The sequence below is a fragment of the Clarias gariepinus genome, chromosome 27 (assembly GCF_024256425.1).
Source record: "Clarias gariepinus isolate MV-2021 ecotype Netherlands chromosome 27, CGAR_prim_01v2, whole genome shotgun sequence".
Classification (NCBI taxonomy): Eukaryota; Metazoa; Chordata; class Actinopteri; order Siluriformes; family Clariidae; genus Clarias; species Clarias gariepinus.
This window is the reverse complement of record NC_071126.1, coordinates 18447090-18472194: the sequence shown is the minus strand read 5'-3', so window position 1 is coordinate 18472194 and position 25105 is coordinate 18447090. Positions and strand designations below refer to the sequence as shown.

The window sequence follows — 25105 nt, the reverse complement described above, 5'->3', positions numbered from 1 at the left end:
CATAACCGCTGTACGAAGTGTCCAGGACGTTATGCACCAGGTCACCTGCGAAGGGATAAAGTGTTAGAACAACATGTAAGGGAGAAAAAAAACATGTTTGGGGGGAAAAGAAAGACAAGGTAAAGTTTGTTTCTGTGGAAATGGTTCAGCATGCTATGGACACGGAGTTCAGCTTCAAATCGCGTTATTGAGGAAAGATGACATGGGATTAGTCCAAATCAGTCAGTTTGACGGGTCAAAGATGAGTTCTGAGCCGGCGCTCTTATCCAAAGCGACTTACACAAGCGATTTTAGGTGAGGGGTGAAAGACAAAATGAGGAAGGAAATGGTGCCATTAAAAAAAAATGAATAGTGGACGTGAAAAAAGAGGAGGGAATCTATAATCTGATCTAATCTATATTCATTCTGTATGTATTCGTAGTAGGTTTCCCTAAAGTGACTTTTATTTAATATTGAAGGAAGGAGTCTCCAGTGTCAGCGCTTCATAACAGCCAGGGTTAAAGCTGTATCTTCAGGACGGAAGAACTTTATACTCACCTAAAGAGAATGTGAAAGAGTGAGACGTTCCCCAGCATTAAACGTAACTACGAGTGGGTAGAACCGATTCTGTGCTTTTTATTATTAAAATAAAATTGATTCATTGATTAGTTTCCTATAACGGCATGAAAAACAGAGTGTTTTATTCTCACTTATCTGAGCAGCCTTAAATCAGATCCATCTTTGACCCTTAAACACCATCGTGCCTCATGGTACCACAATGACAATGTTGTCGTTAGTGCATGCTCTCATTATTATCACTGGATAGAAGACGAACATACAGAGTGATTCAGGTTAGAAACGGCGGCACTAATTCATGCAGATGAGGTGATTTACTGACATGCACACGATTAAACCTGGGACTGAATTAGCCAGTAGGTTTAATAGGACACGCCCACACTCGGTGCGTACCGGAGGACGACCTCAGAGTGCTTTCTGTCAGTTTTATATAAGCCTCAGGACTCTCGGGGATCACTACGTCTGCGGAGAGAACCATACACCAAAAAAAAAAAAACATACCAGGCTTTTACTAAACACAGCTACAAGTGTGGAAATGTAATATCACATCCGTGTCTAAAACACACACACACACACACCTTTGAGAGCTGCGGTAGTGCTGCATACGATGGCCTCGTCCTCCTGGCCCCGCCCCTTTTTCTTTGACACTACGGTGTGCCCCATGGGCTCGAGGTCGTAGTCGTGGTCCCACTCTAACGGGATGGAGTCCACGCTGCCGGGAGTCTCGCGACCCGAGCAGTTAGCGCGCAGCGGTGCCGGGCTGACGGAGGCGGTCCTGCTGTTGGTGGCGGTGCTGGGTAAGGAGTTCCCCTCCTCCCACTGGAGGTCAGAGAGGTCACTCGAGCCGTCGAGGTCGAGCTCCCGGTCGGAACCGTCGTAATCATCGTCGGGCAGCTGTGAACGGCACAGAGGGGATTTCTGTTAATGAAGTACGGAATGCGAAACACTCTGCGTGTCGCGCTGTTAGGGGAAAATAATTAGGAATGGACGGGCTGTGATGAAGTGGAACCGTCCCAAAGTGTTTTATTCCTCTTACTCCCGATATTTTGTTTTAAAATGAAGTAAGATGAAATGACACGGCGTCTCACCGGCAGGCGCGTTAGCTTCCTGTAGTAGCGGTCGACGCGGCCGAACACTTCCCTGCAGTACCTCTGCAGCTCGTCCAGCTCCTCCTCGATCACCGCCGCGTCCATCGGCTCGCTCTTCTCCATCAGAGCCTCACCCTGACTGAACACGCTCCCGATCTTCCCCGTGTTCAGATCGATCTCCTGCTGGAACGCCTGAAACACCAAACGCACACGCAGACACACGATTAGTGGTGATACGACAAGCCGCTTAATGCAGGTACCTTAGCATATCAACACCCTGCTTCATTCATTTTTACCTTAAAAACTAAAATTTTGGCAGGAATTTCCGCCATACGAGCCGAAGTGAACGCCGGCTAAGTGGCGCATACGTCCAGGAACGGTTTAAAACTTGTTTGCCTCAGTGGAAAGCCAAATGAAGCGAGGTTAAATATTTTTTGTGTTTTGTTTTTTTTGCATTTTGTGCAAGATTTAGTAAAGACATAGGCCTCAACACCATGGGTCTCAAGAATGTTAGCAAGGATGGTAGCAAGAAGAAAAGGGAGCCACTTTCAGTTTGGTTTTTAAAGCAGCCGATGCCAAGATGAATCATAAATTAAGATTAAGTGATGTTTAATGTCTTTTTATTTAATATCTTTTCTGAATGTTTTGATTGTTTTTTAATGCAAAAATATGATTATAGTGTTGGAAATTGGTAATACTGGTAATATTTTTGGATGGCTGGAACAAATTATTTGCATTTAAATTATTTCCTATGGGAGAATGCGCTTCACAATACAAAATTTTATTAAATTCGTACACCGAGGTATGACAGTATCAACATGACAGAAATAATATTTTTTGCTAGTTTGACCTAAAGGAGTCATAATCGCCCTCTGCTGCCGGTAAGGTAAAGTGCACATGTGGGCGGGGCTAATTTCAAAACATCAAACAAAAAAAAATTTGATTGGTTGAAAGGTCGATTTAAATTTTTTTTATTTTTTTTACTGCATTGAAATAATTTAACTATATATATTTTGTATAAAACTCGAAACTCATCCCTGATACCTAAACGCAACCACTACAGCATCTTAAAAACAATCATAAATAAATAAATAATAAATAAATAAACACTACATTTAAAACAATACAAATTTATCGCTGAAAAGTCAGAGTTTACAATCTGTACATTCTTTTATCACAGAGTTAAAGTGCGTGACGTTTAACGCCTTCTGGTGTCCGTAGATCAGTGGTTCTCAAACTGTGGGGCGCGCCCCACTAGTGGGGAATACAGGCATGACAGGTGGGGCGCAATAAACGGGAGGGAATTAGTGGAAAATAATAGGAACGTATCTATTCTAATTCATGCTTTTCTTTATTGATTTATTTAATCTTTATTTTCTTTATCAGACACTCGAAACTAAATAATGACACACAAAGAATTGGATCATTAATACAAGTTAATTAAAATAAATCCGAGAAAAAGTGGAACCACAGTGCAACAATTACGGTTTAACGTCGGCATGTTAATTCCAGAGGAACAATATATAAGGAAACATTCGGTATTATATATGTAATTTCATTTATTCCAATGTGTATGCTCATGTTTCTGTATTTTATCAGGCAGTACTAGTCTGGCATTTCTAGTTTCCAGTGTGGTAACGAAGTTGTTTTTTGCTCCTTCAGGCGCTGAACAGAAGGGAAGATCAATATCGTTCTACGCTTTTTGTTGCTGTGCGGCATTTTGCGATGATCCCTAAATCATTCGTTGCGCCGTAGAGAATAATAGTGTTTATGCTTTTAAACATGTATAATTTAAGGCGGATGTAGCTTAAAGACAATGTAGAGAGGAAATACAGTATATGTGAGTATCTTATTTGCGGGTTTATTTACGCAGCTTTTGAATTCGAAGATGCGAATTTAAGACTAATTTTACCGCGGACACAAACAGGTGTTATGCGCTAAAATGCCCCCCTGCCACGGAATGCCCCCCTACATAATCTCTATCAAATATTATATTAGGACATGCATTCAAAGGTTTATTATTATCAAATATATTATTACTATTATAATTAACCCTAGGCACGTGACAGCCGTCGAGACGATTAATACAAATCCCCCAAAATGAGGAAGGATTTTTATTATAAAATAAGCAATATAAAAATATAAATTTGGTATATGAAAAAAATATATAATTTATATATTTTGCCCCCTATAAAACCTTTTTTTTTTTATTGCTTACTTTATAATTTAATTTAATTTGTTACAATTTGTAATTTGTAAACCATAAACCTATGAATTTAGGTGGGCAATCCGTGGCCTAGGTCGGGGGCATTTTAGACCATAACACAGTAGCGTACTGTATATAGTGAGCATAATAACATCAATGGATACATTTGTTACATGGACCACAAATAAGCAGGTGATTCAGCACAATCAGCCTAATCAACTAAAAATCCAGCCGAAAGGAAAACATGATGAAGCCTATGTTGCGCTTGGATTCATGGTGGGGATGGTGGGGGCAGAGGAGAGACCATTGTGTGTTTTGTGTCTTAAACCGCTGGCAGCAAACAGCATGAGACAAAGTAGGAAGACACTTAGAGACAACACACCCCAGTAACGTTAATAAGCCACTTAACTTTTTTGAAAGAAAGCTCTAGATAAGTGATGAAGTAAGCCTGTTATAACAATTGCACGTGTATTTTATCTGTTTTGAACTTGGTGTTATTTGATCTTACTGGTTTAGAAATTGATATTTCAATAAATAGTAAACTTGGCCGTTTTCGTTATCATTTTGTTGACAAGTGGGGCTTGAAAATTCGCCCACCCTCTTAAGTGGGGAATGACAGAAAATGTTTGAGAACCACTGCCGTAGATAAAACAAAGCCCAGACTGTTGTGGGGGCGGAGTTTACATTTCTGTCCAGTAGTGAGCGTGAACGCGGTCCTCACCCGGAGCTGTTTGATTTTGACCTGAACGTCACACTCGGAGAAGTGCTCGATGTTGGTGAGCTGCAGGTCCATCTCAGTCAGCCAGACCAGAACCCCGTCTCTCACCGTCTCAAACTCCTCACGCTGGCCGATGAAGTGCTGCAGGACGACAACGTCATCACTCACACGTACACACAACGCACGGTATACACGCTACACTAAACAAACACACTCCGTCACACTCAGTTCTCCACTGCTTTAAAGGAAAGAAGTGATATTGTTCTTAAATGTTTTTTGGATTTTGAATATAACCACCAATGTGAGAGGATCGGGGCTAACACAAGCTAGCGAACATGGCTCTAGGGTTCAATTACTGGCTGTGTAAGGTTGGCTAGCTTTCTATCTAATCATGGCTATTGAATTCACAGAACACAGCCGCTTAACTAGCTTGCTAGTGAACTTTCATTACAGCTAGCGATCGTGGCTTCTTGTATTATTAATTAAATATTATAGTTAACTGGATGTCACATGTTAGCTAGCATGCTAATCTGCTTAGCTACATGGCTTCGAGTTTTTTTTTTTAAAGACACTTTAGTTTTGCTAATGTTTTGATTTTACGCTTATTAATATTACCTAGCATGGTAGTGAACTGAAACTACCGCTAAAAGCTAAACCATGCTCTTAGCCAGTCGGCTGTAACTGTAGGCAGCTAGCTAGCTAGCGTAGCTAATGTCGCTAAATGTTCAGCGCGGTCACCTTGAGCCTGCGCAGGATGGCGGCCACTCTCCTCTGCAGCGTGTCCCAGCGCTGGTTCCCATCATGCACCATTTGGCGAAGGCGACAGGATGAGTCTGTGCGGTTCTCACGCGCCAGTCTGCGGTACTGCTTGTTGATGAGCTCGAGCTGAGTTAAACACTCCTGCACCTGCCTCTGAAATGCCTGCAAAACACACAAACAAACACACACACACACACACTGCATTTAGAAAAGCATTGATGAATTACAGATTGTGATTGGTCAGAAGGTGTTGATTAGTTTTCAGTATCACGATTATACAAATATCCTGTTTTGGAGCCGGTGTAGTGATACATGAATCACCAAACAAAAGAATCATGAAATGTTTAAATGAATAGATTTTCCCTCCATTCTTACTATTCAATCACTAATTTACTATTTGATGTTTAATAAAGCAAATTGTGTGTTTACAAGCCGTAATCTCCAACAGAGGAGAAAAAAAAAAGGCTTGTTTTTATACGTGTTGAGGTTATCCGCTCAACGATGTCTCAGTGTCATGTAGACGACGTCGCTCCAGCACTGTTAGATCAAAGTGAATCAAACTTTCACAAACAACCCAACGTCTCCCGCCCTTGAGGCTTCTGTAACGTCACCAAATTAAAACTTCCACAACGTTCTGACAACCACAAAAATATACCTTACACTACATTCTGCATTCTTTCTCTCTCTCTCTTCACTCCTTTACCTCGAACTTCTTCAGCTCCTCCTTGGCGACGGTGTAGAGCACTCCAGACGAGTTGGGCAGAGCTGCGGTTCTCTCCGACGCCTTCAGCCAGTCCTCAAAGTGTGAATAATCATCCAGAAACTTCTGCCACAACCTCCACGTCTCCTCAATCCTACACACACACACTCTATTAAACTATACAATTCTCCTTCAGCCCGGTCAAACACCTGAGGCATTATAGAACAGTTCCATCTACAAAAGGGGACTTTTGATTGTCTGAAACCCTGGTCCCCCAGGAACTCCTTTAATGGCCCAAACCATTTAAAAAGGTTTAAACCCCACCACCACCCAGTCGCCGCAGGTTAGGCCCTAGATGTAGTATATCCCGGGTCTGACTCGAACGCCCCTCATGGATAATAAATACGTGGGTGATGTCATGTGACACAACACCGCCCTCTGATGGGGGTTTAGCTGGTCATGTGTCTTGAAAGGGTTGTACTTATGCATGCCTAATGTATGCCTTATAAATAAGCTCTTACTTGAGCCTGCGCTCCATGGCCACGGCGCAGATGTTCCTCCAGCGGCGGTCCAGGCTGCGTGTGGCCTGCTGGATGGAGTCGCACTCTGTCTCGGTTGCGCAGGCGTCGCAGTCGTGCAGCAGCACCTCGCACAGGTTCAGCACTGAGGCCACGCCCGTGCTGTGCTTCTCAATGTCCCGCTGCAAATCCTGCACCAACACACACACACACAGGTTTCCATTTCTGAATTATTTATTCTGAATTAGTCTCATGTAACACACACTAGTCATAAAAACTGATCATTTGTGCAATGGAAACTGAATACTTTACTACACGGCGGGTGTGTTTTATTCCTCTTACACCTCAGGAACTTCCTAATTACACTGTCTACTAAAAAACAGTCTTAACTTAAACTTAAACTCGATACTGGAGACTCCATCCATAAACATCTAGTTACAGGAAACTTTACTGTATATCGATCGTATGATCTGAGTAGAAGTGCGTTGCGACCTGCTGCTGGTTGAGTTTCTTTTGGATCTCGTTGCCGTCGCAGGTCTCGTAGACGATGGGCCGGGACAGTTCCGTCTCGATGTGTGTAAGCCACGAACGCAGGCTGCTCATGTTCTTATCCAGCTGCTGCAGCGCCACCAGGGTCTCCTTCAGCTTCTTCACCCTAAACACACGCACAGGCTAATTGTAAACCCACACACTCCAGCACTATGATATCAGCGTTCACATTATCAGACGTCTCTTCAACTCCGGGTTAAATCCAAAGGAGCTTCAGTCAGACTTGAGAGACAACCGGTTTATTCATATAGAGTGTGACAAAGATAACGTGGTCTGTGGTGTGACGCCGCGTCCTGGAGAGATTTTAATAAACTCCGACTGAAGTGGGTTAAATAAAGCACCAGCAGCACTGGAGACGATACAGTACAACCACTTCTGTTCTTCTGATTACAGGACAGAAACACACCGTATCACCCGGCACTGATACTGCACCATTTCATCACTTTTTGCCTTAAAAAACATACTGAATTTTTAAGTAATATTTTTGCCTATTAATGGAAGCAGTTCACTTAAATTAAAAACAATAATAATAAAAAAAAAAATTAAGGAAATCGGGAAAAAAGCATGACAAATTTCGACAAAATATATACCGTTGTTTTTTTTGTTTGTTTTTTAAAACCTGTAAAACCTACTTAATTTTAAAGTAATATATATTTTTTGCTATTTTTGGAAGATGTTCAATTAAATAATAAAGGAATTTAAAAATTATAATAATAAATAGTTAAAAAAGGAAAAAAAATCTAGAAAATATGACACATTTTTATAAAATAATTTTTCTAAACATTACGTTTTTCTTTCTTTTTAAAAAAATAAAAATATCCCTTTAAAACACATTTTTAAAATATTTTTGGAAGTATTTCATAAAAAAAAAAAAGAAGAAAAAAAGGGAAGAAACAACAACAAAAAAGCAAGTTTTAAAAAATATATTTTTGAATATATTTCACATATAGTTATTTTTTTTCCTTTAAAACTAGGGACACATTTTTTTCCCTTTAAAACTTCCCTTTAAAACTTTAGCTATTTTTGAAAGCAGTTTATTTAAATAAAAAAAGAATAATAAAAAGTAATAAATAGAATGAAACAGAGAAAAAACTAAAGTCAATTTTTATATCTAGCTAAACATTGTCACTTATGTAGCAAATAAAAAATAAATAAATAAAAGTACAAATACTAAAAAAGATCTTTATAAAATTCTAACAAATTATGCAGTCAGATTTCTTCTTATGTAAATATTTCAAGTCCTTGGAAAAATTCCAAAGTTTTCCATTAGTTACAGGATTAGACGGGTAGTTTTTTCCTCTACATCCAGCACACTATTTCTGTATGTGACTGGTGCAGGCCCTGGGTGTCGGCTCGTCTCTACTCAAACACGTTTCATAAACAATCCTGATGAATCAGTAATGATCGGCGCTCTAACACTCGGTAACTCACGGCCCAGACGTACGCAGCACAAGCCCTGAACTCCTACAAGCAGTGTGAGATGTTGTATAAGTGAGAGCGCGGTCGTGCCTGGTGGTGTCGCAGTCGCAGTGCGGCAGGTCCGAGTCGGGTTCTGGACTTGTCTCCATGCTCTCTGTGACCCGGTCCAGCACCATGAGGACAAAACACTCCGATCCTGATCACAAACAAACTCTTACTCCTGCTCACAAACTCGCTTTCGTCCTGACACCAGGTCCTCTGCAACTCCCTGCTCTGTGTGTGTGTGTGTGTGTGTGTGAGACAACTGTTACTGAGACAAGGCATGTAACAGTGAGCGGTGACTGAGTGACGGGCCCTTCTGCTGCTAAAATAAGACTACAGTCATTAACACATGCCTGTGTGTGTGTGTGTGTGTGTGTGTGTGTGTGTGTGTGTGTGTATACAGCAAACAATGGATACGACATATTTTCATTTCTCTTTTGAAAACATCTAATGTTACAGTATGTGTTGAATTAAATACAAAATACATACATAGTTATTAGATATAAAAAAAATATATCAGAATTTTTATTTTGAGGTGATTAAAAAATTAACCTTAAAATCGTTGAAATATTTTTCTTATTTCAAAGAATTGATGCAAAAACCAACATTTTTTAAAAAGTTGTTTGTTTTTTAAAGGCAACATAAATAAATTAATAAATAAATATTATAAATATTAATTATAAATATATAATATTTTTGTTATTAAATATTACCCACCTAACTATACTGAATTATGTTTAGAATTTTTCCTTAATATAATATATAATATATATTATTAAAAATATACTTATGTGTTACTTATTAATTCATTATTATACTAATAAATAGTTGATAATTAATCATTTATATAGTAATAATGTAATAAATATTTTAAAGATTATTTTGATTTCATTTGTATTTAGATTTCAGAATTAAAAAAATATAATTTTTTACTTTTATAGTTGAGAAAAATAAGAAAAAATGACTTTATATTATTATTTATTTATTTATTTATTTATTAAATTTTCCCCTTGTGACAAAAAAAAAAGAAATTCTCCCCCAAAAAACTTAGGGGAACTAAAGGGAATCCCAGCTTGACCAGTTTGAATGCACACACACACACACACACACACACACATATATATATATATATATATATATATATATATATATATAAGGAGTGGGCGTGGTTATGTTCCTGTTTTTGAAAGAAACCCCAGCTTCCTCAAACCCCAGGAGCTGAGACACCGTTAGTCACGCCAGTGTGTGTGTGCTGCTGAGACACCGAGACACTCATCATCACCGCCTCACACATCACCTGACTCGCTGAGCTTTCCACTGACTGTCGCCATGACAACGCAGTCACCATGGCTAGCTGGCATCGGCTAGCTAAACAGCGTGGCATGCTAGTCGTGAGAACAGTGCGGTATAGGAGATGAAACATGTTGTAAACATCCTGCTACGGATGTCCACCAACCTGCGATCTGATTGGTCGAGAGCGACGACGAGGTTAAAGACTGAAAGGTTTTACTTTTTTTCATTTTAAATAGTTTATTACATCACCACCAATCGCTATTTAACCCTCAGAGACAAACCGAGATAAACCAGGTCTACTGTTAGACAGAACAACATTATGTGTGTGTGTGTGTGTGTGTCACCTGGCTGCGATGAGGTCGAGCAGGTGCTGCCAGCGCTCGTTGACTTTACTCAGCTTGTACTGGATCTCGGCCGCTTTGCTCTCATGGCTGGCCTGAGCCAATCTCTCACCCATCAGCTCCAACTGCTGCTTATTCTCCTCCGCTACTGAGATCTCCTCCTGATAGTCCTGACACACACACACACACACACACACCTCAGCTCAAACGTTGATAAGAACATGACCAGCGTTAAACGTTGGAATAAAGACTGTGCGTTGTGCCGTTAGAGGAACCAGGTGGCTTTGCGTCTCACCTTCCTGAGCTTCTCGATCATCTCCTCGATGCTGATGTCTCCATTCTGAGACACTTTACTCTCCATCTGAGTCAGCCACTCACACAGCTCCTTATTCTTCTCGTTAAACACCGCCCACTCGTTCAGCTTCTCACTCACCTGCTGCCTGCGCACGGACAGCTACAGAGGGACAGACGGAGAGTGTGAGACAGAGACGGAAAGTGAAGGAGAGACAGACAAAGCCAGACAGAAAGTGAGAGTTACAGGCGGACAGACAGAATGAGACAAACAGAGAGATACAGAAAGAGAAAGCGAGTAAGATATACAGAATATGAGAGACGGAGAGAGAGACATAGACAGAAAGTGAGAGAGACAGAACGTGAGACGGGAGAGAGAGAGGGAAAATGAGAGACAGACAGAAAGACATAGACAAAAAAGGGAGACAGAAAGAAAGTGAGGCAGACAGATGGAGAGACGGAGAGAGAGCATGTAAGAGACAGACAGAGAGACATAGACAGAAAGTGGAAGAGACAGGTATACAGAGAGACAGATGGTGAGAAACCGAGACAGAAAGTAAGAGAAAGAGACCGGGACAGAAAGTGAGACAGACAAGATGGGTAAAAGTGAGAAACAGACAGACAGAGAGACACAGACAGGAAGTGGGTGAGACAGATACACAAAAAGTCAGACAGATGGAGAGAGAGAGAGACACAGACAGGAAGAACAAGAGAATGTTTATAAACATTTACAATAATTACCTTAAATAAGTCTTTCATCTTTTTATTTGATAACAAAACGTTTTATTATCTATTTATTATCTATTAAATAGTGTCACATTAAAATATAACTGCTGCACTTCCTGACCTCACACCTGGAAATAACACACACACACACACACACACACACACACACCACACACACCACACACCTGAAGCACCTCGTTATCTGTCTGATTAATGTGTTGATGAAGCTCTATGCGAACAAGCTTACTTTTACTTTATGAAAACACAGCTGTGTGTGTGTGTGTGTGTGTGTGTGTGTGTGTGTGTGTGTGTGTGTGTGTGTGTGGAAGAGGAACAGTTGGTGTGTAACACCTGTGTGAGGAATGTGACTGTGGAGCATGTGTCCAGTGTGTGTGTGTTTCTCTTAGAGCTTATTCTTTCGCAGAGTGTGTGTGTGTGTGTGTGTGTGTGTGTGTGTGTGTGTGTACCTGATGACACGTCTCCTCCCACTGTCTCTGCAGCAGCTCCAGTCTCTCCTGTAGGACGGTGAGGTCGTCCGAGCCCAGGCAGCTCGAGAGCGAGTCTCTGAGCACACACAGAGCGGCGACGTCGTCCGCCCAGCCCTCGGCGCTGCCCTCTAACTCCTAAACACACACACACACACACACACACAGTATAGCGTATATCATCACTTTTTACAACCGCGTTGCACAGGAAGCCACGTGAAAACGTGATATTTCACGGCGCCTCATAAACCAACATCGATCTCGCTGAGTGAGTGCTCAAGTGCTCTAAGTCAATAATCATCAATAAAACATTTAATAAGGACGGTGGATGAGCGCTTGACACGTTAATTCGACGTTATCGTGACGTGAGCATGAGTTAAAAAAAAAATAATAATTTTACCTTGCAGCGGATTTGCTCGTTGTGCAGCTCTTCATGGTGATCGGGTAGAGGCAGAGAGAGCTTCCTCTTAAACGCTCTTAGCTTCTCGTGTGACGCAGCAATCCCTTTCTCGCACTGCTCCCAGTCCTACACACACACACACACACACACACAATATGAAACATGCAACCTTTTGCTCATCAAACAAACATCGCACAATAAAAACGTTCTGATTTAATCCTGAGCTCAGTCCTACACACACACACACACACACACACCTTTTCCGTCGTCCCCTAGCAGACACACACCTCACGGAGAACTCCACAGCCATCTTTTTTCCTGACAGTTAACCAGCATCCCTCTCTTCCCGATCCGGATATTTCCGTCCTTCGGAACGCTGCGTCATACAGACCCACTGCGCCTCTTTTTTCACACCACCTCCGTGTCTCTGCACTCATCTCTCCTTCTCTCTCCCTCCCTTACACTCTCACACACACTCTCCCCCTTTCTCTCATTCTGTTACATCACTAAAATCCACAGCCATGATAAACTCCAGATCGATCAAAAACGTCCTCGCACCGCGAGCGTACAGAATACCCAAGGCGAGCTCTGATGATGCAGATGTTAGCACAGCTGCTAGACAGGTGTGTGTACAGTTCATTTGTTTAACGCACACATGATGCGCAAGATCCGCTTTACTTCATTTGTAAATGTGCTTTCTACATAAAGATTATATTTTTTATTATACTGTACTTATTCCTCAATAATCCCTAATAATTTGTTCTTTGTCATTTCTTTTGGGATTGTTTACTTAAAATAGACAAAACATTTTAAATTAACACATTACTTAAGATATAAGGGATGCAAATAATTTATTTAAGATAAATTTTTTTAAAATTAAACCCGTTAAAATTTATAAACTTACAGTTGTACCTCAGCATATAAACACCCTAACTTAAGAATTTTCACCTTAAGAGCTGAAATAGCCGCTTTCAGTTTGTTTTTTAAAGCAACCGGTGCCAAGAGGAATCGCAGATTAAGGTTAAATGAAGTTTAATGTCTGTTTATTTCATATTTTACATTATTTACACGTCTTTTCTAAAATGTTTTGATTGTTTTTATATATAAAAATACAATTATATGGAAATTGGGTAATATAGGTAATATTTTTAAGAGGCTGGAACGGATCATCTGCATTCGCATAATTTCCTATGGAACAATGCGTTTCACGATATGAAATTCCGCCTTAAGAGCTTTAAATTTGCATGTACAGTGTTTTGCGCCATATTTCTCCGTAGCTTACATATCTATTAACTTGTACACCACTAGAGGGTGCACTTGCAGTTCACCAATGGTGTTACCACTAATAATTATTGCTTATTAACGTGTTTATCTACTGTATCCATTATAAAAAACTTTTAGGCAAAATTGGGAATTTTGGGAAAAAATATATATATAAACAATCCCACAGTGAAAAAAAGTTTGTATAAGATTTCTGATATGAAAATAAAACAATTAAAGTCTCTGACATCCACCAATGTAATGTAATTATATGTAATAAATTATTATTATTATTATTATTTTTGTAAAACAAGATTTCGATATCGTCATGGAAAAAACATACAGAGCAACTTTATTTACTACAGCTTTAATTTTATCGTTATCAGAGTTTTAACTTATAAGAGACGAGCATAAATCCAACTACAGCTGATTGGAAAAACTAATCCAGTCTGAGGAGGGCTAAAGACGAAACTAATGACAAGGCTGATTGAATACAGTATGACAGGCTGATTGGCTGACTGAACAACAGCTGGTGCTTTACAGTAGCATAAATAGAGCTGTGAATCATGGGTAGACTGCTGAGTCGATTTGATTTCCTCATGTTGTGATTTGCATTACCATTCAACGTGTTACCTGATTCATTTCATGCAGCTAGATTTCTTACAGGTTTTTAAGCGTCTAATAAACATTAATATTCTGTAGAAATCGTGTTGCTGATTGCTGAAATGTCACGTCTCGTGCAAACCTTTATTCCCCCCCCTCAACAATCTTTTTGCTCCGTTCTCCCGTCAAGTAGGTGGCGGTGATGCACCAACCACACATGAACTCCAAAGAATTATAATAATTAAAAAAAGAAGCGGCCATGCTCTCATACAACAAGAGCATTTTGCGAACCTTGGATTACAAGCCTAATTCATTGTATTTCAAAACACTCGTAAACCAAATCGAATTTCCCCATAAGAAATAATGGAGACTCAAATTATTAGTTCCACAGCCTAAAAAATAAATACATTAAAATAATTAACACAAAATATTAAGTAAAAACCGTTGGCTCAGTTGTGATCACATGACGCTCAACGTTAAAACAAGAAGTGCATGCGTGATACATGATACTCGTAAACCAGGACTTGTTCGTTTCCAAGTAAAAAAAATAAAATAAATCTTTGCTTCTCATGCGGAACACTCGCAAACCACGTTACTCTCAAACCGAGGTTTCACTGTACTCTACTTTATATTGAACGCTTTTGTTTTATTGAAAGTTTATTTAAATCATTTCAAAAATCTGAATCGTACAACCAAAAACAGATTGAATTAAATCGCACGACTATAAACACAAAACAGTAAATGTAGCAAAAAAGATTTTAGCAACTGTAAAGCTCACCAAGATTTAAATTTCAAATCTTGAATGTGTCCGCTTCCAAGACGAAAAAGTTTGGCGGACGTCTGGATTTATTGTAGTAGTTAGCTTACGACAACTAGCTTCAGTGCAATTCAAATATGCTACGGTTTAACTCGTTAAAAGAACAAAGAAAACTTGATTACAAGCCGCTACGTGAACTTCTGCTCTACCGTCTCACCTTTAGCAGCACGAGCAGCTCCTTCTTCCTCTGGTCCAGACGGATGCTGGAGCTCCTCCACCGCTCCTGCAGCTCCGTCAGCTCCTCCTGCAGCAGCGCCTCTGCCTGGGTGTCGGCCGAGAGCAGGAGCTGCCTTCCCGCCTCCACTGCTAAGATGTAGCTGCCTTGCTGCCTCTGTAGCACTCGTTCCTTCAGCTAGGGGGCGGCAAAAAGCGAACGGGTTAACATACTCATTTAGATCCAGAGTGGAATATTTAAAAAATAAAGGGAGTGTTGGGATGTTTTCTTTTTTTTAAGTTTTAATCATTTTAAAATCACATAATAAAAACAGACCTTGAGATACTTAAAAAAATTACAGACTGAACATTAAAGATTAATTACAGTTATTTTGAATTATTTTTTATTTATTCGGCTGTATACGGGTTGGATTTTCACCTGTATGTGGTCGAGAACACCTCGCGCCTGCTGTAGCGCCGTGACTCGTCCCCGATGCTGCTGCTGTTGCGGTTCCTCCTCCGGTTCCAGGTCCGCCTCCTGCAGCCAGTGTCTGAGTTTGTCCGAGAGTTCGATGTAGCGCTGCCACTGACACACCAACGCGTCGATGATGCCCCGCCTCTGCTGCGCTCTCCGCACCACACCCTGCCACTGGTTACTCAGCAGCGCCAACTTCAGGCCAAAATCCTCTCTACAGTCCAACACAGAGAGGAAAAGAAACAGCATTCGGTTTCCTGGTTTGATTTTTACATGGTAGTAATAAATAGCTGATCAGAAATTGAAAAGATTTTAAACGACACACAAACAACATCTGGTTTAAACATCTGTTGTTCTGTTGCTCTGCGGAAACTCGTAAAGCTTCTTATATTGAACTTTACATTGCAGAGAAAGACTTTAACAAGTTTAAATATGTTTATAAAAAGTCGAATTCTACTATTATACAATTATAAAAAAACAAACATCAGATTATTAAACCTATTTTAGACATTTGTATAAATGACAAGCCTTTTGTACTTCTTTTACTTGATCATTTTTAATTTTTAACATAATTCTAATTTTTTTAATTTTTACATATAAAAAATGTAGGAAAAAAAATCATTTTTCTCCATATTTTGTACAGCTAGGTTCTTCTTTATTTTATATTTTGTTTCATCTTCTATACCTATATTTTCCTTAGCTAAGGTTTTTCTGTATTTTATTATCTTATTCTTTTTTTATTTCCTAATAATAATCTTTTAAGGTCACGGGCGGTCGTTTAAGCATTTCACTGCATACTGTTTACGTGACAAATAAAATCAGAATTTTTAATTTCTCTCTCTCTCTCTCTGTTTCCCGACTGTAAACATGCTGTTTTCATTGCAGTCTGCTCACAAGCTCCTGATCTGATTTCAAACACGTTTAGCGTTATTGAGTGTTTCACAAAGGAAACGTGATTACTCATACTTGTCACGTCTTCAAAAACTACGCACCGCAACTCCATGAAGAGTAGCCAAGTAGGAGATCTTGATTTCGCTTTAGGATGTAATAGAGTGAAAGTAAAAAAGCAACTTGTAATTAAACTACGCGAGTAACATACAAATACAAAAAAAAATGCGTGGATGTTTTTTTTCTTTCTTTTTTCGCATGTTTCAGCTTGTCTTTAAGAACCCTTAACTATCCAAAGAATCCCTTGAGGAACCCTGAGGTCAATTATTGTTCCATACCAGGACCAAATCCTGAAGTCTGCAGTCTAGACTGAGTCTGAATTTGTTTTATTAAGCTCCGTCTGAACAGATGCAAAGATAGTCAGTGCTAGATTCAAACGTTTTAGTCCCGTGGGTGGTGACGCTGCCCGTAACGGCTCATTTCCTACGTATCACCCAGGATCAAACAGGAAGTCACATGACAAGCCGGACCAATCATGTTAGTCCAAAATTAATCAAACATAGCGATGACAAGTGCAGGACGGTTCATTTCACGTGACCGAATGCTCAAAACTAATTACAGTAATAAAAACTAAAGCGTGAAAACAACCGTAAAGGCTGCTTGTTTATTTGTTTGTTTATTTGTTTGTTTTAACAGATAATTCCTCAGACCTGTCTTCCACTCGTCCCTGATTCAGGAGCTGATGGCCATCACCAATGATGGAGCAGAGGATCTGTTGTCGACTGAACATCTCAGCCTGGAACAGCTGCAGAAACAAGCGCGCACACACACACACACACACACACCGCATTAAACACACAGCGAGGCAGACAAGGACAAACTTCACTCAGAGACGTGTTGTGCATTCAGACAGCTGAAACGTGGACAAAAAGAGCTGCTCTGTTCTTTACCAGGGACTGTTTAAACGCAAGAACAATCATTTATGTAAAATAATTCAATGTTTCATGGTCAGGACATAAACACTAACTTTATCTTCAATTAAGCATTACATTTAAAAATATTAAAATAATCAACATAGAAACATTTTTTTAGAACGTCAGAGAAACGGCTACAAATGATCTGGAAACATTATACAAAAATAATATTAATTCTATGACTAGACATGAATATGCAGATTAGTGGACACTCTCATGTCCTTCTTCCATCCCTCTCAGATAACTCGAGCTAGACAGCTAGCTAAACCTGCGCACGTTCCTCACTTCAGTGATTTATTTGCCAAAAAATATAAAACCTCAAAGTGAACAAAGCTAAGGTGTTTTAGACATCTGGCTTCTTTAGTGACACCATTAACTGGGGCTTGAACTTCGACACGCCCCTAAATCAAAGAAAAAATTTTTTTTTAAATGACTTTGATTGATTGCCAGAAATTCTCATTGTTCCAACTTTATATTTGGGCTCCTGGTTGAAACATGTATCAATCAGTGAATAAATCAAGGCTATTACATTACATTACATTATACAACAGTTACGACTGAGTAATCCTTGAGTGCTGATAATAGACAGTAACAGCACTGAGATGTTTAACTATACGTATCAGTCGGCGTCCCAGGTGTTCTACAATCGTTAATTACACTAACCTGTCAACTCAGTAAATTACACTGTCGGTCATTAAACTGTCGGTTTACACGAATTAACTCTCGGTCGTTAGCTCCACCACTCGAGGTGCGTTAGTTCCGCCAGGCGTGTGTGGGCGGGGCAAAATAACCAATTAAATATAGAAACAAATCAGAAACTGTTGATAATAAATGGTGTTTGTGGAACTGTTATATAAAAGCAATATCATACTCGAGGCCGTGCTGTTGTACTGAATATCAGCACTGTTGTAATATTTTCAGTACTCTGGCCGCGCCCTCGTGCCTACAACCGCACCTCAGCCGTGCTGATATTCATCATAACAGCATGGCCTTGAGTGCGATATTGCATAAATATATATTATATTGCAACATATATTATTATATTATATTAGAATGTTGCTGATGTTAGATATTAACGGTTACAAAATATGTTTTTTTTCATATATTTATGGGTCTTGGTCTTTTACAACAATGATACAGATGTATTTTTTATGATTTAATTATTAACAGTTGATAACAGATTATAAAGGCACAATGATCTCACCTCATGCTCTCTCTGCTGCTCTAAGAGGCTCTGGTAATTCCCCGAGATCTCAGCGCCGAGCTTCTCCTCCGTCTGGTTGAGGAAGCTGAGCCACGTTTCACACTTCTCCAGGAAGGTCTGTCTCTGCAGCATGACTGCCTGCAGCTTACTGCACACACACACATACACACACACACACACAAATAATAAAATCAAACAAAAAAAGGAAAACAGGAAACGAAAAAAGGAAGAAAAAAAGAATAAATAAATAAATTAATAATAATAAAAATAAATAAATAAATAATTAAAAATAGATCAACTCCCAACTCCCCATTTAAAGAATACAACCCCATACGATATCATCTCGATACCCCAGTGCCGATCAAACCCTCCGGATGTGTGGTGTTCGTACCTGAACCTCTCCGTGCTATGTGCTGAGGTGGACGCCCAGCTCCTGTTCAGGTCCTGAAGGTTTTTGATCTCCTGCTCATTCAGAGCCAGTCTGTATCCCAGACTGTTTAACCGCTCCAGATCAGGAGACAGACGACTCAGGTTCAGCATCTGGATCTACACACACACACACACACACACAGACTCAATCAGACACTACAGCGTACTATTCAATGAACTGTGGTTTACGTGAGATCAGTTGCTACCTTGAGTTTCTCCATGCGTTCCTGTACCGAGGACAGATCCGCAGACCCGGCCGGATCAGACTCCTTCAGCACCTCCCGCGCCTCCTGAGGCCACCGACTCAGACGCCGCAGCTCCTCCCTGAAGCCCTCGCAGTCCTTCACACTCGTCTGGCGACAGAGACGTTGTGACGTTATTAAGAATCCACAGTAGCTACCTACTAAAAAGCACTGAAACTGGAGACTCCTTCCAGAAACATCTCCCCAAAGAAAACTTCACTGTACGTGTTCACATTGATGGTTACGAGGCTCTGTTTCACTGTGGAGACACTACCACCGGAATACAGTGCCATGGCGTACAAACAGTCCTCTGTTAATGCAGACGTAATACATAAACCCTTTATTAGAGTTATTACTGTTAATGAAGTCACCTCTATCAGAGCCTGCTGCCTGCGGAGGGCGTGTCCCACTGTTGCTAGGCGACGGATGAGTGACATGTAGTCTGTGTGGAAGGTCGCCATGGATGATGGTTCCACCTGCAGCCTCAGCTGTTCCTCCACATCTGTTAGCCGCTGCAGCGAGGCCTGGACCGAGGCACTGGTCTTCAGTAAGTCCTGGAACAAGAATACACACACACACACACAAACACACACACACACACACACACACACACACAAACATTAATATGTCTTCTGTACAGTGCTCATGATAAAGTCAAATCTGATAAATGTTCTGTTTCTTTGTCGGTTCATGTTTTGTGACTCAGAGAAAGAGTCAATTAATGGGTCTAAATGAATCAGTGAATGATCGAGTTAGGAGTGAGTGATGAGTGAATCAGTGAGAGAGTCAGTCGATAAGACAGACGGTGAATGAGCCAGTGAGTCAGCAAGAGTTAGTTATTGAGTCAATAAGTAAGTGAGTGTTTGACTAAATTTGTAATTGCGTGGATCAGTGAGTGAGTAAATGAATCAGTGAGTGAGTGAATGAATCAGTGAGTGAGTAAATGAATCAGTGAGTGAGGGAATTGGCAAGTAAGTGAGTGGGAAAATCAGTGAGTGAATAAGCTGAGTGAACCAATAAATGATCGGTGAGTGAGTCAGTGAATCGGTGTGTGAATGAATCAGTGAGTGAGTCAATGAGTGTCAGTAAGTGGGTGAGTGAGTGAGTGAATTAGTCAGTGAGTGGGTCAGTGAGTGGGTCAGTGAGGGAATCAGTGAGTGAATCAGTGAGTGGGTCAGTGAGGGAATCAGTGAGTGGGTCAGTGAGTGGGTCAGTGAGTGGGTGAATTAGTGAGTGGATCGGTGAGTGGGTCGGTGAATTAGTGAGTGGGTGAATTAGTGAGTGGGTCAGTGAGTGGGTGAATTTGTGAGAGAGTGACTCAGTAAGTGTGTCAGAAAGTGGGTGAATTAGTGAGTGGATCGGTGAGTGGATCGGTGAGTGGGTCAGTGAGTGGGTCAGTGAGTGGGTGAATTTGTGAGAGAGTGACTCAGTAAGTGTGTCAGTGAGTGGGTGAATTAGTGAGTGGATCGGTGAGTGGATCGGTGAGTGGGTCAGTGAGTGGGTGAATTAGTGAGGGACTGACTCAGTGAGTGGGTCAGTGAGTGGGTGAATTAGTGAGTGGATCGGTGAGTGGATCAGTGAGTGGGTGAATTAGTGAGTGGGTCAGTGAGTGAATCAGTGAGTGGGTCAGTGAGGGAATCAGTGAGTGGGTCAGTGAGTGGGTAAGTGAGTGGGTGAATTTGTGAGAGAGTGACTCAGTAAGTGTGTCAGAAAGTGGGTGAATTAGTGAGTGGATCGGTGAGTGGATCGGTGAGTGGGTGAATTAGTGAGTGGGTCAGTGAGTGGGTGAATTAGTGAGGGACTGACTCAGTGAGTGGGTCAGTGAGTGGGTGAATTAGTGAGTGGATCGGTGAGTGGATCGGTGAGTGGGTGAATTAGTGAGTGGGTCAGTGAGTGAATTAGTGAGTGGGTCAGTGAGTGAATCAGTGAGTGGGTCAGTGAGTGGGTGAATTAGTGAGTGGGTCAGTGAGTGAATCAGTGAGTGGGTCAGTGAGTGGGTGAATTAGTGAGGGAGCGACTCAGTGAGTGGGTCAGTGAGTGGGTGAGTGGGTGGGTCAGTTAGTGGGTCAATGGGTGAATCAGTTAGTGACTAACATTTCCTAGATTACATACTCAAGGCTCTCGTCCAAACAGATTACTCAGTCGTAACTAACTGTTGTAACACACAGTTACTTTAGACACTCACGTTACAGTCATGATTCCAGGTCTGCACTTCCTGTTCCGTTGTATCCCTGTGGGCGGAGCTATTGAGTAATCTCTCCGCCCTCTCTTCCAGTCTCTGTACATCCTTACTGCTGCTCTCGTGAAGCTCTTTATAGCCCTGCCACAGCTGCAGCAGACTCTTACTGCTCCTCAGCTGATCTGAGATCTGCTCCAGCAATGAGTTCCACCTACACACACACACACACACACACACACATACACCGGGTGTGTAATAAGTTGCCGTATGATGAATGATGAGAGCTGGAGGTGTGTCGGGGTGAACTCTGACCTGTGGTTGACCTCGGCGAGGGTGCTGTTGAGGGACTCGGCCACGGTGCAGTGACAGTCTTTCAGCAGCTGCTCTGTGAGGGAGCCGAACTTCTTCAGACTGCTCTCCTGCTTCTCCAGCTCCTCCTGCAGACTCTAACATGACGGATACACACGCAATTTAACACCAACTCACACATGCACATGTATTTATACACTCTGCTTATTCTTTAGCCGGATATACATGTAGAAGAAGAAGAATCTTCAGTACCTCCAGGTTCTCCACCTGCACGAGGACGGCCTCGGGAGAACCGGTGAGGAGCCTGAGACGCGAGATGGAGTACTGTCCCTCCATCAGGTAGCCCTGGATCTCCTCAGACGCTCGCTTGTACAGATTCCACTGCTCCAGCGCGGCCCGCAGGCTGACCTTCACCTGGCCAACCTACACACACGCAAACAGGCTCAGTGATGTTAAAGTGCAGAAGAAGAAACGTAAGAGATTAAAATTACACACCAGTCCATTGATATGCAACGAGTACATCGTTTAAGTTTTGTGCTGCTGACGTGAGTAATGTAGGTGTTTGATCTGAGCAGTTATTGTCACAAATGTAATCATCAATCAATTTGGTTAAATTTGCGCTATGGCCAATAGGGGGCAGTACACGAGACGTGTAACCAAATCGTCAATTTCTGCAAAAAATTTGTTTCAAAATGTATTATCATCTTCCTGATCTTTTTACCAGAACCGAGAAAGTTTTAATCCTTAATATTGTATTGAAGCATTTTAACGAACACTATCCAAGCTGGTTACGGCTTTTGTGATACAAAAACATTTTTTTTACGCTATAAAACCACGCTGATAATAAAGTTATTGTTAGGAAGAGCATAGAAAATCTTGGTGTAACCGTTCCTCTTGCAGAATCCTAATTAAATTATTCTAAAAATATGATTTCAATGTTTGTTTGTTTTTCACCAAGGCGCTCCTGTAAACAAATTCACAGCTGCCAAATATTGACCCAGGAATCTGAGAATATGCAAACATCAAATCACCAAGAATGCGACTAAATACCTGATTTAATGTGTTTAAAATGATGTGCTAAGAACAATATTAGCTTTTTTCCTAAAAACTGCAAAAAATGTTTGAATGTTATAACTAACTAATTAGCTACAGTACATATAGTCAATAAGCAAAGATTCACTGTGTACACGGTTACCTTTTATCTAATACCTCATTATTTTCCCATGGTGCTTCACCCCGTCTCGAACTCACCATCTGATCCAAATTGGTCCAAGCTTGGTTTAGCCCTTTCAGCGTTTCCATGACGACAGCTGCAGCATCTCCTTTCTTGCCCTGGATGAGCGAGCATCCCTTTTCCTCCACTTTTTCCAGGTCTTTCTCCTTCTCTTTCACCAACTCCTCCAGCTCCTGCATGAACACAAATACAATATGTTCTCACTATTGTTATTTTGGTCGTTTCACCCATTCTCAATGAAAACCTCATGATTTACTGTAAGAAGTGGTTTATGAGTCGCTCTTAGTGAGAAAACAGAAAACATGACTAATTATTTATCCAGCTGTTTAATTTAGCTGATTTTTTCTTCTTTAACTAAACAGCAGATGTTTTATAGGATTTTATGGTTATCACCCCCCCGTATCCACACACTGTAGTAGTGTGTAATCATTTTGGCAGTGTGTGTGAGTGTGTAATCACCTGGCAGTCTTTCAGCAGGTTCTGCACCGAGGCCACGTCCTCGATCCTGGGTTTCTTCTTCAGCTTCTCCTCCTGGATGCTGATCCAGGTTTTCAGGGTCTGGACTCCGTTTTCATACTCCAGCCAGCTCTCGAGTAAACTTTCCAACAAGGTGATCTGAGACAGGGAGAGACACGACGTCACCACGGTGATTCATCGGACTCATCTGACATCATCCTCACTCACGGATTATCATTTTAAAACATCACTAAAGTGAGTAAACCTCTATTCCCCTCTTCAGTGGCTCAGTATTTTTTATCTCACTCTTTATAAACGTGTCACCGCAGGGTTTAATACAGAGAAGCAGAAACACTGACGGACCTTCTCGGTGATGAGTCCCTGTAGAATCTGCCAGCGCCGGTTCATGGCTCCCAGACGCTCGGCAAAGTCGGTCTTATCACTGCGCTTCCCCTCCACGTCCTGACTGCTCATCTGCAGCACCGACTGGTTCACAAAGTCCACCGTCAGCTGCTTACAGGACAGGTCGATCCCGAAACCCTGCTCACGGGGACAAGAGACTGGACATTGAGCACTGGACTGGACTGAGTCTATCGTAAATCTCTACTGTACAGTAACTCCAGCACAATGTCTGTTCAGTGAGGGATCAAACAAATCTATAGCCTGGATACTATAGTCTTATTATAGAAATGTTACACACACACACACACACACACAAAGAGAGAGAGAGAGAGAGAGAGAGAGAGAGAGAAAGAGAATAAGAAAACAAAAAAGAAAAAATAAAGAGAAAGAAAAAAGTAAAAACGAAAAAAAAAAGTTAATATTATCAAAAAGCTAAAATAATAAAAAAAGGAAAATAAAAAAAGAAAATGTAAATATTATATGTTATATATAAACAATAAAAAGAAAATCGTAAAGGGAAAAAATTACAAAAATAAAAAACAACAAAATGTAAAAAAATTAAGAAATAATTAGTAGATAATAAGTAGATTTTTTTAACATGACAAAAATAGGCAAATAAGAAAAACAAGAAGAAGAAAAAAGAATTAACTAAGAAAAAGGGAAAACATAATTGAAAAATCATGAAAGTGAAGAATTAAAGGGAACTTTAAGTTAAATAAAATGAAGAGGTTAAATGAAAACAAAGAAAATATTTAAAAAAAAGTTGAAAGATGTTAAAAGAGCATAAAGAAAAAAAGGGTAAAAAAAAATGAAGAAAAATGCTAAAAGACATTTAAATGCAACTAAAATCATAACAAAATAGAAACATAAACAATGATTCCCCCCCCCCCCCCCACAAAAAAGGAACATCGATAAAAAACAAAATAATAAAAGAAATGTAAACGATGTCTAAAGAATAAAAGGAATAAAAAGAAGAAAATAAAAAATGAAATAAGTAAGGAGGAAAAGCAGGGAGAAAAAACATTATCATTAGGACAATAAAAGAAATAAAAATTGAAGGAGAAAAGAAGATCCTAAAAAGATGAAAACTAAATGAGTAAAATAAAAGAATTAACAGACAAAAAAAAGTGAAGGATAAAAAAGGGAAAAAAGTAAAAGTTAATAATCCTTCCCTATATGTTGAGACAAATGACACACGTACTGTACACACACTCTCTCTCTCACACACACACACCTTGTATTTTTGGATGTAGGCCTGCACCACCTCTGAGCCCACCGCCCCCAGGATCTTGTCCTGGTCCTCCTGGATGACGTTCTCCATCAGGGAGATCCAGCTCATCAGCTCGGTGATGGCGTGACGGGACGCCAGCTTCTCCATCTGCAGCTGTAC

The 25105-nt window shown here is 40.6% G+C and overlaps 1 protein-coding gene across 1 annotated transcript in view; it reads right to left on the bottom strand.

Moving 5' to 3' along the window:
* Window positions 1–25105, bottom strand: part of syne1a (spectrin repeat containing, nuclear envelope 1a) — a 202842-nt gene that overhangs the window by 11099 nt on the left and 166638 nt on the right. Inside the window, 27 exon segments of the mRNA XM_053488825.1 lie at window positions 2–45; window positions 949–1017; window positions 1134–1449; window positions 1644–1835; window positions 4571–4708; window positions 5306–5488; window positions 6030–6180; window positions 6548–6735; window positions 7037–7199; window positions 10192–10358; window positions 10484–10642; window positions 11673–11828; window positions 12091–12216; window positions 14928–15122; window positions 15363–15612; window positions 16997–17091; window positions 18465–18612; window positions 18856–19010; window positions 19100–19246; window positions 19507–19689; window positions 21321–21525; window positions 21627–21760; window positions 21876–22046; window positions 22875–23030; window positions 23317–23472; window positions 23677–23853; window positions 24950–25099. Coding sequence (XP_053344800.1) covers window positions 2–45; window positions 949–1017; window positions 1134–1449; window positions 1644–1835; window positions 4571–4708; window positions 5306–5488; window positions 6030–6180; window positions 6548–6735; window positions 7037–7199; window positions 10192–10358; window positions 10484–10642; window positions 11673–11828; window positions 12091–12216; window positions 14928–15122; window positions 15363–15612; window positions 16997–17091; window positions 18465–18612; window positions 18856–19010; window positions 19100–19246; window positions 19507–19689; window positions 21321–21525; window positions 21627–21760; window positions 21876–22046; window positions 22875–23030; window positions 23317–23472; window positions 23677–23853; window positions 24950–25099 — 4374 coding nt within the window.